Source organism: Lemur catta, chromosome 3 (genome assembly GCF_020740605.2).
Source record: "Lemur catta isolate mLemCat1 chromosome 3, mLemCat1.pri, whole genome shotgun sequence".
NCBI lineage: Eukaryota > Metazoa > Chordata > Mammalia > Primates > Lemuridae > Lemur > Lemur catta.
Genome location: NC_059130.1, coordinates 87,861,586 through 87,876,502, shown reverse-complemented (window position 1 = coordinate 87,876,502; position 14,917 = coordinate 87,861,586). Strand labels below are relative to the sequence as shown.

At 39.7% G+C, this 14,917-nt stretch overlaps 1 protein-coding gene across 2 annotated transcripts in view; it reads right to left on the bottom strand.

Moving 5' to 3' along the window:
• Positions 1-14,034, bottom strand: part of NRDC (nardilysin convertase) — an 85,318-nt gene extending 71,284 nt beyond the window's left edge. For both annotated transcript variants that reach the window (XM_045548039.1, XM_045548040.1), the window contains exon 1: positions 13,529-14,034. In XM_045548039.1, coding sequence (XP_045403995.1) covers positions 13,529-13,869 — 341 coding nt within the window. In that variant the 5' untranslated portion in view covers positions 13,870-14,034. The remainder of the gene's footprint in view (positions 1-13,528) is intronic.
• Between the last annotated feature and the right edge of the window lie 883 nt (positions 14,035-14,917).

Genomic DNA, 14,917 nt, shown 5'->3' with positions numbered 1-14,917 from the left:
TCTTTTCACTACTATTCAACACGGCCAACATTAGGAAAAGTAGAAAAATTTACATGAGAAAATAAAAGACCTGACTAAATAATTATACTATGTTGCTGGGTGACAACATCCATTATTACAAAGATATTAATTCTTTCCCCAAAATTAGTTGAAAAATTCAAGGCAATTCCAACAAAAAAATCCCATCAAGATGTTTTTGACATCTTGACATACTGATTCTAAAATTCATGTGGATCAAGACATAAAAATGGCAAGAACATTTTGATAGGGAAAACAATGAAGGGGAACAGCCTTACCAACTATGAAAATATGGTCTTTAAAGTAAAATGAAATGGAATTGTACACTGGTATAAAACACCAACAGATCAATGAGAGAGAACAAGTTCTAGAAACAGTGCAGTTATATAATACTGTTGTAACACTGTTTACTACTATGATTTGATAAATGATGGTGAAACAATAGACCATTTAGGGAGAAAAATAGCCACCTCTGCCTTATACTCAACAAATATAAATTCCACATATTATAGAACTAACAAGAAAGATTGTCTTTAAATTAAGAAAAAATATTACCATAATATTTGGGTGAAGAAAATTTGTACTAAACAAGATACAAAATCCAGCAGTTATAAGGGGAAAAAAGGAACAATTTCACTATTTACTAATAAAAATAAACTTTTTGAACTTTTATAAAACAAAACATCATTTAAAAAAAAAATCAAACAGCAAACTGCATACTGGGAGAAAAAATAACATATAAGAATTCCTTCACATCACTAAGAGCAAAAACAAAAAACAACTCTAATGAAAATAGGTTTAAGGCCAGGGGCGGCAGCTCACACCTGTAATCCTAGCACTCTGGGAGGCTGAGGTGGGAGGATCACTTTAGCTCAGGAGTTTAAGACCAGCCTAAGCAAGAGCAAGACCCAGTCTCTACTAAAAATAGAAAAAATTAGCTGGCTGTGGTGGCCCACGCCTATATTCCCAGCTACTGAGGAGGCTGAGGCAGGAGGATCCCTTGAGCCCAGGAGTTTGAGGTTGCAGTGAGGTATGATGATGCCACGGCATTCTAGCCCTGGTGACAGAGCAAGATTCTGTCTCAAAAAAAAAAAAAAAAGCGTTTAAAAAGATATAAACAAACATTTCAGGAAGAAATACAAAATGTCTAATAAATAAAATGATGCTTAACCTCACTAGAAACCAAAGATAATCAAATTAAAACAATGAAATATTTTTCAGCCAGCAAATTAGCTAAACAAAAAGATAAATAAAAATTATTGCTATCCAATGTTGACAAGGGGACAGAGTATTCTCACACACTGCTGATACATCTCAAATAGTATAGCATGTTTGTACGAAGGCCAGGAGTGGTGGCTCATGCCTGTAATCCCAGCACTTTGGGAGGCTGAGGCAAGAGGCTGCACTCCAGCCCGGGTGACAAAGAGAGACCCTGTCTCAAAAAAAACAAAACCAAACCAAAAACCATTTTTATAGGGAAATATGGCTATATCTAATTTTTTTTTTAATACAGGATCTCACTCTGTTGCCCAGGGTAGAGTACAGTGGCATCATCATAGCTCACTGCAACCTCAAACACCTGGGCTCAAGCAATCCTCCTGCCTCAGCCTCCTGAGCAGCACTGTAGTCCACGCCCAGCTAATGTTTCTATTATTTATAGAGACCGGGTCTTGCTACATTGCTCAGGCTGGTCTCAAATCCTAGCCTCAAGCGATCTTCCTGGCTAGGCCTTCCAAAGTGCTGGGATTACAGGCATGAGCAACCATTCCTGGCCTACTTTTTTAAAATGTAAACTCAGCATACCTTTTAACCCAGTAATTTCATTTCCAGTTATCTTAAGAGAATATTCTCACACATGAACAAATGTATCTCAACAGTTTTTACTGCAGCAATGTTTGTGATAGAGAAGAACTGGAAATCACCCAAATGTCCATAGATAGGGAAATATGGAAATAAATTATCCTACAACCATACCAATCGAATAGTAGATAGCCTTCAAAACCTCATTTTCATATAGAGAGAAATTAGTGATTCAGGTTCTATCCTTAAATTGCTATTTCTAGCATGGATAGATGGTGCTAAATTATTTTAGGTCAAAAGAGGGTGGTTGGGGGCTAATTATTATTTATCAACTGTCACTACCTCTCCTCAAATCATGTGGGCTCAAGTGTTTATAAGTATGTGTATACATATATATTTGGGGGGCAGGGTTTCTAATATTTCAACCTTTCTCTAAGTAAACCTCTCTCTTCTAGTCTATTCAACCTGTCTTCTTTTATTTTGTTTCATTTTCCCACTACTCCTATACTGATGATAAAGACTAAAGCAGATTATAAACCATGTCCAAGAATCAAGAATATGGTATTATTCTCTAAGTATCCACCCACTCATTTTTATTTGTTTCTTAATAAAATAAGCCAAGCTTTTGTGAAGAAGCCACTTTCAGTCACTAAAATTTAAAACCACAGTTAAGAGCTTATGTATTTAAATCCAAAAATACTTGAGACCACAAGGTTCAGGACAGATGTGACAAGTTATTAATACATAATTACAGGCATATCTCATTTTTATTGTCCTTCATTTTATTGCGCTTTACAGATACTGCTATGTTTTTTAAACAAACTCAAGGTTGTGGCAATCCCTATATGGAGCAAGTCTATTTTCCAACAGCATGTGTTCAAATCATGTCTCTGTCACATTCTGGTAATTATCATAATATTTCAAACATTTTCATTATTATTACATTTGTTATAGTGATCTGTGATCAATGACCTTTTATGCTGCTATTGTAATTGTTTTGGGCACCACAAACTGCACCGATGTAAGACTTAACTGATACTTCATCAATAAATGTTGTACGTGTTCTGACTGCTCCACCGACCAGCCATTCCATCTCTCTCTTTCTCTTTGGGCCTCCCTATTCCCTGAGATAGAACAGTGTTAAAATTATGCCAGTCAATAACCCTATGATGGCCTCTAAGTGTTCAAATGAAGAGTTGTATATGTCTCACTTTAAATCAAAAACTAGGAATAATTAAGCTTAGTGAGGAAGGCATGTCAAAAGCCAAGACAGACCAAAAGCTAGGCCTCCTGCACCAAACAGCCAAGTTTTAACTGCAAAGGAAAGTTCTCGAAGGAAATTAAAAGTGCTACTCCAGGGAACATATGAATAATAGAAAGCAATACTGCCTTACTGCTCATATGAAAAAAGTTTTAGTGATCCGGATAGAAGATCAAACCACTCACAATATTTCCTTAAGCCAAAGCCTAATCCAGAGCAAAACCCTAACTCCCTCCAAGTCTATGAAGGTTGAGAGAGATGAGGAAGCTGCAGAAGAAAGTTTGAATCTAGCAGAGGCTGGTTCGTGAGATTTGAGGAAGGATGCCATCTCCATATCATAAAAGTGCAAAGTGAAACAAGTGCAGAAACTGCAGCAAGTTATCCAGAAGATCTAGCTAAGATTACCGATGAAAATCGGTACACTACAGATTTTCAATGTAGATAAAATAGCCTTCTACTAGAAGTTGCCCTCTAGGACTTTCATAACTAAAGAGAAGTCAATGCCTGGCTTCAAAGCTTCAGAAGACAGGCTGATTCTCTTGTTAGGAGCTAAAGCAGCTAGTGACTTTAAGTTGAAACCAGTGCTCATATACCATTCCAAAAATCCTAGGGCCCTTAAGAATTAAGCTTAATCTACTCTGCATGTGTTCTAGAAATGGAACAAGAAAGCCTGGATGACAGCATATACATTTACGGCATCGTTTACTGAATATTTTAAGAGACCTACTGCTCACAAAAAAAAAAAAAAAAAAAATTCCTTTCAAAACATTACTGCTCATTGATAATGCACACGATCACCCAACAGCTCTGACAGAGACATACAAAGAGATGAATGTTGTTTTCATGTCTGCTAACACAACATCCATTCTGCAGATCAAGGAGTAATTTCAACTTTCAAGTCTTATTATTTAAGAAATACACTTCATAAGGCTATAGCTGCCATAGATTGCAATTCCTCTAATGGGTCTGGGCAAAGTAAACTGAAAACCTTCTGGAAAGGTTTCTCCATTCTAGATGCCATTAAGAACGTTTGTGATTCATGGGAAGAGGTCAAAATATCAACATTAACAGGAGTTTGGAACAAGTTAATTCCAAACCTCATGCATGACTTTGGGGGGGTTCAAGACTTCAGTGAAGGAAGTAACTACAGATCGGGGGAAAATAGCAAGAGAACTAGAAGTGAGACCTGAAGAGGTGACTGAATTGCAGCAATCTCATGATAAAACTTGAACAGATGAGGAGTTGTTTCTTATGTATGAGCAAAGAAAGTAGTTTCTTGAGATGGAATTCCACTTACACAAGGTAGTTAGAGTAGTCAAATTCATAGACAGAAAGTAGAATGATAGTTGCCAGGGCCTGGGGAGAGAAGTGATCGGGGAGTTATTGTTTAATGAGTACAGAGTTTCAGTGTGGAAGCATAAAAAAAGTTCTGAAGATGGATGATGGTGATGGTTGTACAACAATGTAAATGTACTTAATGCCACTGAACTGTACACTTAAAAATGGTTAAAATTAGAGATTTTATGTCATGCATATTTTATCAAAATAAAAAAATAAAAGCACCTCTCTTCCCCACTTGATTTGGAAATCAAACAAGAGAAAAACATAGAGAATAGACAAATGGAGAGCAACATGTCAGCATTATCTTTGATAAAAGCTGGGTTGAAGAACATGGCTTAAGAGTGGCTTGAAAACGGCCTGCTAAGATCTTCTGAATTGAAGTTATTCACTAAAACAGCAAGATTTTCCCCAAAAGGCAGAGCCTATCCTGCACTCAGCTTACTGTACTAGCCAAGAATATATCAAAATACAGTTTTCCCTCAGTATATGTGGGGGATTGGTTCCAGAACCACCTGCATGTATCCAAATCCATGCATACTGGATTTCCACAGTTGGCCCTGCAGAATGCATGCATACAAAAAGTGGTTTTCACTTTTTGTGTACAAACACTGTATATGCATTTGTTTTTAGTTGAAAACCTCCACGTAAGTGTACCTGCGCAGTTCAAACCCATGTTGTTCACGGGTCAACTGTAACGGCTGTCTGCAGGCTATACTGAAGAGAGAGATGAAGCCGTTAAGCTGACTATGCCCCAAGTCATTCACACTAATCAGACACTTTATTATTTTTGTGAAGAGAAAGAGGTTAAAAGCATTACCATAGCAAAGTCCCTCCACATTGAACCAGTGATCCCCACATTGTATAACAGTTTCAAAAGAAAAAAGAGGGGAAAAATTGGTAAAAAATATTTTTTTTCCAAGAAAATTTCCTAGAACTGAAGGATACACATTCTAAACTGATTAAGGTGACCACAGTTACAGAGGTTTTAAAGCTCTGGTAGAGAATTGGGGTTAAATTCATGTTAGATCACAGAGAACACTAAAATAATAATAATAATAATTATAAGCATTTTATATATGACACCAAAAGCACATATAAAATCTAAAAACCTATCCAGAAGACCAAGTCAACTTTCCAAACTACAGTCTATTTCCAACTCTTCTGAAAACAGTGTAATTCTGGTCCAACCATGGAGAAGTAGAAAGGTACTATAATCAACTCAGTTTCCTTTGATTTGGATAGGTTTAATGACTGACTTCATTCTGGGAACATAAAACCTATGTGGAGCTTATTCTGGAAGAGTGGAGCTTCCAGAATAAACTATTAATATCTTCTGTCTGCCAGGTCTCCCAATTAGAGAATATCCTAAGAAATAGACCAGATCATCAGAGGTTACCCTTACATATCTACCAAACCCATTATGACTGATCCTACACCTATCCGTAGGATTCATTTGGAAATAAACAGGCTTCTGAAGTAAAGAAAAAACTGACACTCAAAATATCCCATACAGGCCGGGCGCAGTGGCTCACACCTGTAATCCTAGCACTCTGGGAGGCCGAGGCTGGTGGATCACTCAAGGTCAGGAGTTCGAGACCAGCCTGAGCAACAGCGAGACCCCGTCTCTACTAAAAATAGAAAGAAATTATCTGGACAACTAAAAATACATATAGAAAAAATTAGCCAGGCATGGTGGCGCATGCCTGTAGTCCCAGCTACTCGGGAGGCCGAGGCAGTAGGATCACTTAAGCCCAGGAGTTTGAGGTTGCTGTGAGCTAGGCTGATGCCACGGCACTCACTCTAGCCAGGGCAACAAAGCGACACTCTGTCTCAAAAAAAAAAAAAAGAAACAATCCCATATAGCTTAAGAACGCATTTGGGGAATAAATAAATAAATATCCTATAAAATGGTAATGATTAAATTATGACAGACAAAATATTTTAAAAAACGTTTAATAAGAAAATGTTCATGACATTGTTAAATATGGTATTATACCATTTTAAAAACACATAAATTATAAATGCATAGAAAAAAGGCATAAAAATTATTTAAAATGCTACCAGTGGTTAATGCTAGGTAGAATAATTATGGGGAATTTTTCAACGTTCTCTTTATTATCTAAATTTCCTACAATGACCACATATTTTTATTTATTATTATTTAACACTTATCTTAATGACTAAAAAACAAATACAAAAGTCAAATCCTTCCTTCCTTTCCCCAGTGACATAAGCATGCTAAATGTCATTACTAATCATTTCTTTTTTTTTTTTTTTTTTTTTTGAGACAGAGTCTTACTTTGTTGCCCGGGCTAGAGTGAGTGCCGTGGCGTCAGCCTAGCTCACAGCAACCTCAAACTCCTGGGCTTAAGCGATCCTACTGCCTCAGCCTCCCGAGTAGCTGGGACTACAGGCATGCGCCACCATGCCCGGCTAATTTTTTCTATACATATTTTTAGTTGTCCAGATAATTTTTATTTCTATTTTTAGTAGAGACGGGGTCTCACTCAGGCTGGTCTCGAACTCCTGACCTCGAGGGATCCACCCGCCTCGGCCTCCCAGAGGGCTAGGATTACAGGTGTGAGCCACCGCGCCGGGCCTACTAATCATTTCTATACATATCTAAACATAAAAAATATTTTAGGTAAACATATAACAGTGGTCTTGTTTTTGTGGGGTTTTTCCCTTTTTTTTTTTTTTGGAGACAGAGTCTCACTCTTTATGCCCTGGCTAGAGTCCCGTGGCATCAGCCTCGCTCACAGCAACCTCAAACTCCTGGGCTTAAGCAATCCTTCTGCCTCAGCCTCCTGAGTAGCTAGGACTACAGGCATACACCACCATGCCTGGCTAATTTTTTCTATTTATGTTTTTAGCTGTCCAGATAATTTCTTTCTATTTTTAGTGGAGACAGGGGTCTCGCTCTTGCTCAGGCTGGTCTCGAACTCCTGGCCTCAAGTGATCCTCCCACCAGCCTCCCAGAGTGCTAGGATTACAGGCCTCAGCCACCGCGCCCGGCCTTTTTTTTTTTTTACCTTTTAAAAATGGAATTACACATTTTGTTTTGCCACTAGGTTTCATTCAACAATAAATCATAGGACATCTTTCCATAACAATATATAAAACCATGTATCTTTTTTTTACAGCTATGTATTACTTCCATTGTAGAACTGTATCATAATCTGTATCCAACCAATGGAAAATAAAATTGTTACCAACTTTTTGCTACTACAAAAAATGCTTCAAAGAAAGCCTTATCCAATAACTGTAAACATATAAAAACAATAACAGCCAACATAAGAACTTACCATATGCCAAGCACCACAAGCTTCCACATAAATTAAACATACTATGGTATCACCATATGCATTATTACTATTTGTATAATTTGTATTTCTTCTGTAACCTCTGTTCATACTCGTTTTCTCTGAAAACCAAGTAATTCTTTTAAAATAAATATTTCTTAAATTATTTTAAAATAAAATTCTTGCCAGAATACAAATTTTTATATTTTTATTTTTTTAGAGACAGGGTCTCAATATGTTGCCCAGGCTGGTCCTGAACTCCTGAGCTCAAAACAATCCTCCTACCTCAGCCACCCAAGTAGCTGGGACTATTGGCCCATGCTACTGCACCCAGCTTCAGAATACAAATGTAATCTAAGAAATTTCTGGTAAAATATCCCCAGGAGTTCCATGAAAATGTCTGGCATGTGAGCACTCATGCACTTACACATTTTACAAATATTATTTGAGAATCTACAATGTGCTGAGCACCGAACAAATAGTACAGACATGATATTCATACTCATGGGCTTTTAGCTTAGCAAATATTTGTTAAATTGAGTTAAGGAGAAAGCAAAAACAAAAGTGAAGAGAGGACCACATCATTTAGAGAACAACCAGTACTATTTGTGCCAGCATATACCATTCAACGCACAATCATAATATTATGATTTTGTTTTTTTTTTTGAGACAGAGTCTTGCTCTGTCACCCTGGGTAGAATGCAGTGGTGTCATCGTAGCTCACTGCAACCTCAAACTCCTGGGCTCAAGTGATCCCCTGCCTCAGCCTTCAGAGTAGCTGGGAATACAGGCGTGCACCACAACGCCCAGCTAATTTTTATATTTGTAGTAGAGAATACTACATCACTCTTGCTCAGGCTGTTTTTGAACTCATGACCTCAAGCGATCCTCCAGTCTAGGCCTCCCAGAGTGCTAGGATTACAGGTGTGAGCCACTACGCCAGCCCATACAATTCCTTTGAAACTCCTTTCACCAGGAATAATTTCTCCAGTCTCCAAAAGTCTGTCTTCAGTCCTTTTATTAGTAGATCTCTCAGTATTATCTAACTATGATCATTCCTTTCTTAAAGCATTCTCCTCCACTGGTTCTTCATTGAAAAAAGAAAAAAAAAAGGCTACTATCCTCTAGTTTTTCTCCAGCTTTCTCTGACTGCTCCTTTTGAATTTCAATTGAGGGTTGCTCTTCTGCGTCCTTTAGGTCTTTAGCCTTAGAGAAACTAGTTAACTTGCTCAAGATCACATAACCAGTGGATAGGAAATCAGATATACAAATGACAAAAAATGCCATCTCTCTCTCTTCCAGTACCTATTACATTTAATGCATGTCAGTTTCGGTATCTGCTCTCTGACTCTCCCACTGCAGATCATAAAAGGCCTTTACACCATATCACTGAGTTCTTCAAAAATAGAGAGCTTTTTTTTAATGCTAAATCTTATTTCCATAAAACAGCACACATACATTTTAGTGAGAAACAATTTATCTTCTTTCTATTCTTATCATCCCATCAGCCCACATTAATCAGTCTAAGGAACAAGAAGAGACAAAAGATATGTTTATTAAAGGCTGGTGGCTCTAGCCTGTTATCCCACCACTTTAGGAGGCCGAGGCGGGAGGAATGCTGAGGCCAGGAGTTTGGAGTAACAGTAAGCTGTGATCATGCCACTGCACTTCATCCTGGGTGACAGTGAAACCCTGTCTCATAATTAATAAACAGAGATATATTTATTAAAGTCATAGTAGTATTCAGAAGATTTAATGCATTTTAACCTTAAAAGCACTAACTTTGTCAAATGAGCTTGAATCTTGCCTCTATTTTACAAGACTAAGAGGGTGCAAAAAAAAAAAAAAAAAAAAAATCAAGATTTGGATTCAGACCAAGGAAGTGGATGTTGTTGAGCTCCTAGAATTTATTTTTTTTTTATTTTTTTTTTTGAGACAGAGTCTTGCTTTGTTGCCCGGGCTAGAGTGAGTGCTGTGGCTAGAGTGAGTGCCGTGGCGTCAGCCTAGCTCACAGCAACCTCAAACTCCTGGGCTTCAGCAATCCTACTGCCTCAGCCTCCCGGGTAGCTGGGACTACAGGCATGTGCCACCATGCCCGGCTAATTTTTTCTATATATATTTTAGTTGGCCAGATAATTTCTTTCTATTTTTTTAGTAGAGACGGGGTCTCGCTCTTGCTCAGGCTGGTCTCGAACTCCTAACCTTGAGCGATCCACCCGCCTCGGCCTCCCAGAGTGCTAGGATTACAGGCGTGAGCCACCGCGCCCGGCCGAGTTCCTAGAATTTATATACATGTAAGTACATAATGATTTCTTCTGTAGCTCTAAGATTCTGTGATCACATCAATTTGTGTGTGTGACAAACGAAATTGTTGTGCCTGACATACTGAATGAAGTATTACTATTCCAGGGGGCTGAGATAAAAAGATCAACAAATAAACCCATGTTCTTCCCATCCAATACAAAAGAAAATGCTCTGTTTTCTGATGTATAGTTGCCTGCTGATAACTTAGATTTGCCTAAGGTTTCTGCTCAGAAGTGAGCCATCCCACTGCTAATAAACTATTAGGGAAGCCAGCAGATGTTAGTGGTCTCAAGGCAGTTGTTCTGCTTACTTGAATTGTGATCCTTGAACTGTTCTGTATAATGGCATACAATAGTAAACAATAAACGTTCAGACATCGCCTGTATCTTATTCAGCACAAACCCACTATTTTCTATAGTATACTGAGAATTTCTTAAGATAACCATCTCCTCACTTGTAACAGTCTGACCAAAATTTAAAATAGAAGAGCTTGCCCTCCAGAAGCTTACATGCCTTTTCATTTGTTCTTCTCCCCTCCCCCATAGAAATACGGTCTTTTTATAAACATGTTAAACATGGAAAGCATTTTATATTTATTTTAGTAAATCCAAACTTCCTAACATTAAGTGCTCTTCATTGTTAAAACAACTTAATATTTAGAATGCGCCACTACTGATGATCCTGCCCACCTAGAATTTCCACTCAACACCAATAGAGATTTGAGCAATAATAGTTCCTAATCTGGAGTCCCTTAATCCTTCCAAGAGGAAGAAAATCAACACTTAGCGAGCATTTAACACATATCCCTAAAAAAGCATTAGTAGGTGTCCTGGAAATATGCTCAACATTTCAAAAAAGCTGAACACAAATTACACATACAGAATTAAAATTCCACAGGCTATTAATTAATAAATGCAGACTGGTAAAGCTTTCAAGACATTATTTCACTACAATATTCCTTTAAACAGGTCCTCCTCTGGTGCTTATTCACACATTCAAAAGACGTATAACATGATGGTTGTGTACTGTAGTGGATCATGTATAACGTCCTACTGAAATAAAATGGAAGGAAGAATTAGTTCTGCCTGGAAAGGCTTCACAGAAATAACACGGGTCCTGGAAGGCTAATTCAACTGGATGAGTTGCAGCTGCCTCCTAAGTCTGATTACAAAAATCTATAGAACTTAAGTTAGCTAAGTCTTTAAAGATCATCTAGTCCTGAGGTTTTCCATCTTTAAAGTAACAAACTCTTTTCTTCAAAAGTCTAATTGAAAGTACAGTGTATAAAACAGGTAATGTGGACCTGATCTTTTGAATGAGGGAGGAAGGGCTATTGAAAAACACTGCTATTCCAATCAATTCCCTTCGTTTTAAAATAGGCTGAGACATCAAGGACAATGAATTGACAAAGGTCACGTAGACAGAAATGTAACAATTTATTCCAAGAACAGCTCTTAAGCATTATCTACTCTTTGAAGTCTTTTCTTCCTCCAAAGGTGGAATTTACCACTCTACTTTATTCCCCAATATATCTAGAACATACCTCTATTATGCCTTCTATAAAACTTTAGTTTTGTTTTTTTAAATGTGTCTGTGTCCCTCTACTACATTGTAAGCTCCCTGAAGGCAAGGACTATCCTAATCATCTTTGTTGCCCAGAATAAAATGTTTTTTACGTTGTATTTGACCAAGCTTCATAAAAGATTTAATCTAGCTCAGCACATGGCATACAGTAGGACTTAATAAGTATTTGTCAAATGAATTTACCAAAAATTAGGTCATTAAATGAAATAATACGCTTAAAGCAGTTAGAACACTAGGTGATACATTGTGTATATTCCACAAACATTAGTTATTATATAACTTTATATAGGCAGAAAGAAAACCTGAAACCATTATTTAACATTTAATCTGCAAGGCAAAAACTCAGTACCTTTTATCACGTTTTCAACTTGCTCATTTACACATTACCAATACAGGATGAGTATCCCTTACGCAAAATGCTTGGGACCAAAACTGTTTCAGACTTTGGATGTTTTTGGATTTTGGAATATTTGCAAATACATAATGAGACCATATTGGGGATGGGACCCAAATCTAAATCAAAATTCACTTATGTTTCACATACACCTTATACATATAACCATCAAATAGCAAAGGTTTCAGGTGTGGAATTTTCCACTTGTGGTGTCACGTCTGTTCCCAAAAAGTTTCAAATCTGGGGGCATTTCAGGTTTTGGATTTTTGGAATTAAGGATGCTCAACCTGTACAACCACATCTTTAATGAGAAAAAGAGAAAATCTGGCCCATCAATAAAGATCTCTTGATCCTGGCACCCTGGGGAAAATAACAGAAAGAGTTGGGTACTGTTAATCTCTAGACTTGGAGTGAAAGGAGAAATCGGGCTGATCTTAAACTTGGGGCTAAGTCACTTCTTTCTAGACCTCAGTTTCAGTCATTGTCAAAGAGGGGTGGTGGGGAGTGTCAAGATTATCTCTAAGGTTCTTTCCTGCTCTAACACCGTAGGATCTTACAACAAATTCAGAGCTAGAACCCTTCTTTGGCTTTCAACTCAACACAAGCAAGAAATTTATAAAAATCAGCAAATGGTGTACTGGATTTGGTGTCAAAGGGCCAGGGTTTTCATACCAGCTCTGCTATTAATTAGCTGTATAATTCTGAGCAAGAAGCAAACTCTTTGGGTCTCAATTTCCTCAACCCATAAAATGAAGTTCTTGGACAATATGAACTCTATTTAAAATTCATCATAGTCATGATGTTCTATGAAATAAGCTACCTCTGAAGGAAATATTCAGGTAAGGATTGAGTCACCAATTACTAAAAATGTTTAGAGGATTCCTGCATAAACCAAAAAGCATTTCATGACTAGAAGAAACCTTATAAGGCTTCTACAATTCCCCCAACTGAGACCGAAGAACTCTCTAATATTCTTGGAAGAGGTCACTCAACCATTCTAGTAATGGAGAACTACCCATGGAAACAAGCCACTTCAACTTAGGCCAACTATGATGCAAAATTCTTTTACCAAAGACACACCATCCTCTAGTAACTTTCACCCATTAGTTTTACCTCTCTTTCACTTAAAGGCCCCGCAAATATTTTTGGATAGAGACAATATGCCCCTTAAAATCCTGTCCTCCAACATTAAAACCCCCAACTCCATCAATCTTTCCTCATAACACAGTACCAAGACTCCCTCACCATCCATGCTGCCGTCCTCAGAGAAACCTCCATCCTTGCTTGTCAAAATTACTCGAATGGCTCTTCCCATTCTGACATTCTGGAACCCAAGATTTCCCACCTGCCCAGCTGACATCACTTGGAAGCCCCTAATTGGCCTTGCCACCTCCACCCAAGGAAGCATTTGGGGTGAGAAGTATGCCCTGTTGCTCCTTCGGGAGATGCCAAGACAAGTGTCCGTGGCACCCACAGAGAGACCCGCACCCTGTTCTCCTCCCCAGTCCAAGCCTCCTCCCTCACCGGTATTGCTTGGGGTCGCTGGGAGACTTGACGATCTCAGGGTCTCCAGCATTACTGAGAGACCCCCTCCGTCCCTCTTCCTCAGATTCATCTGCTCCTAGACGGGCAACCCGGCCGCTCTCGCCCAATTCCTGTCCACTGGGCTGCAGGTCAGGGCAGCTGCAGGTAGACTTCCCCTTGTTCCTTCCTGGCATGGTCAGAGTAGGAAACGGTCTGGCAGCAGCACAGTCTTCGCACCGACCCCGAGCTTCGATTCTCCACAGCGCCGCGAGCTCCCGCCCGGCCTCACACCACTTCCTCCCGGTGGCACAGACTGCAGCAACCGTGACTTTCCTCAGCATTCACGACCAAGCTGGAGCGATGGGCATTCCGCTTCCCAGGGCCCACCTCCTCCTACTACTCCTCCAGCCGCTCCTCCTCCTCCGCGTTCCAGAGGCGGTGGCGGCCGGCGCTGGTGCTGCCGCAGCCGCTGGGGAGGACAGGCCTGAACCCCTCCCCCAATCCGGTCTCCCTCACACTAAGTTCTCTCATACCCCCGCCCTCCCGGCCGCCGATGACGCTAATGATTTTAGCCAATCATGAGGCAAGAAAGCAGTCACACTCACATAAGCAACCAATGGGAACAGGGGAGGTAAGCAACCAATGTGACCGGGCTGGAATCTCAGAGCACCCAGAGACCATTTCGAAACCCGAGATGGGCGGGGCGAGGGAGAAGAGGCGGAGAGGGTGGCGCTGAGGACGACGGGAGAAGGGTGCTTGGGCGGCCGCGCAGGGTTTGTGACGTAGGTGGGAGTTGGTTTGAGACAGGCACTGAATGGTGCTCCGTGTCTCTGAGAAAAATATTCCCCTAATGGAGAAAACCGAGAAGCGAGTGGTGAAAATGAATTACAAAGTTGGGTTTTTTTCCCCATTCGTGTAATATTTTGTTCACCCTTCCCCTCAGACCTGGAGCGGAGCCTTGGGCAGTGACTCAGCATGTAGAAAAGCAGAACGCCGGAAGTCTTTTCCTACCCCGCCGGATGGCTGCCGCTCGGGAGTTGAGCTTTTGTGCTCTAGCGCCTGTCAAACCCTGGTGCTTGTCACGCTCAGGGCTTAAGAAAGTGCTTGGAAGACCGCTGTGGAAGTGTTCGCTCTTCTCTGGGAAGACATTTTTTAGCTCCATCACGGACTAGACCACACAGTTAGCCCACCGTTATGTTCAGCCGACTTAAAAAAAATTTTTTTCTAACTTACTTAGTGGGGGCGGGGTGGGGGGTCTCGCTCCGTTGCCCAGGCTGATCTCGAACTCCTGGCTTCAAGTGGTCTCCCGCCTAGGCCTGCCCAAAGTGTTGGGATTACTGGCGTTGGCCACCGCGTCTGGTCTCAGCCAACTTTTACTTAGCTACAGCA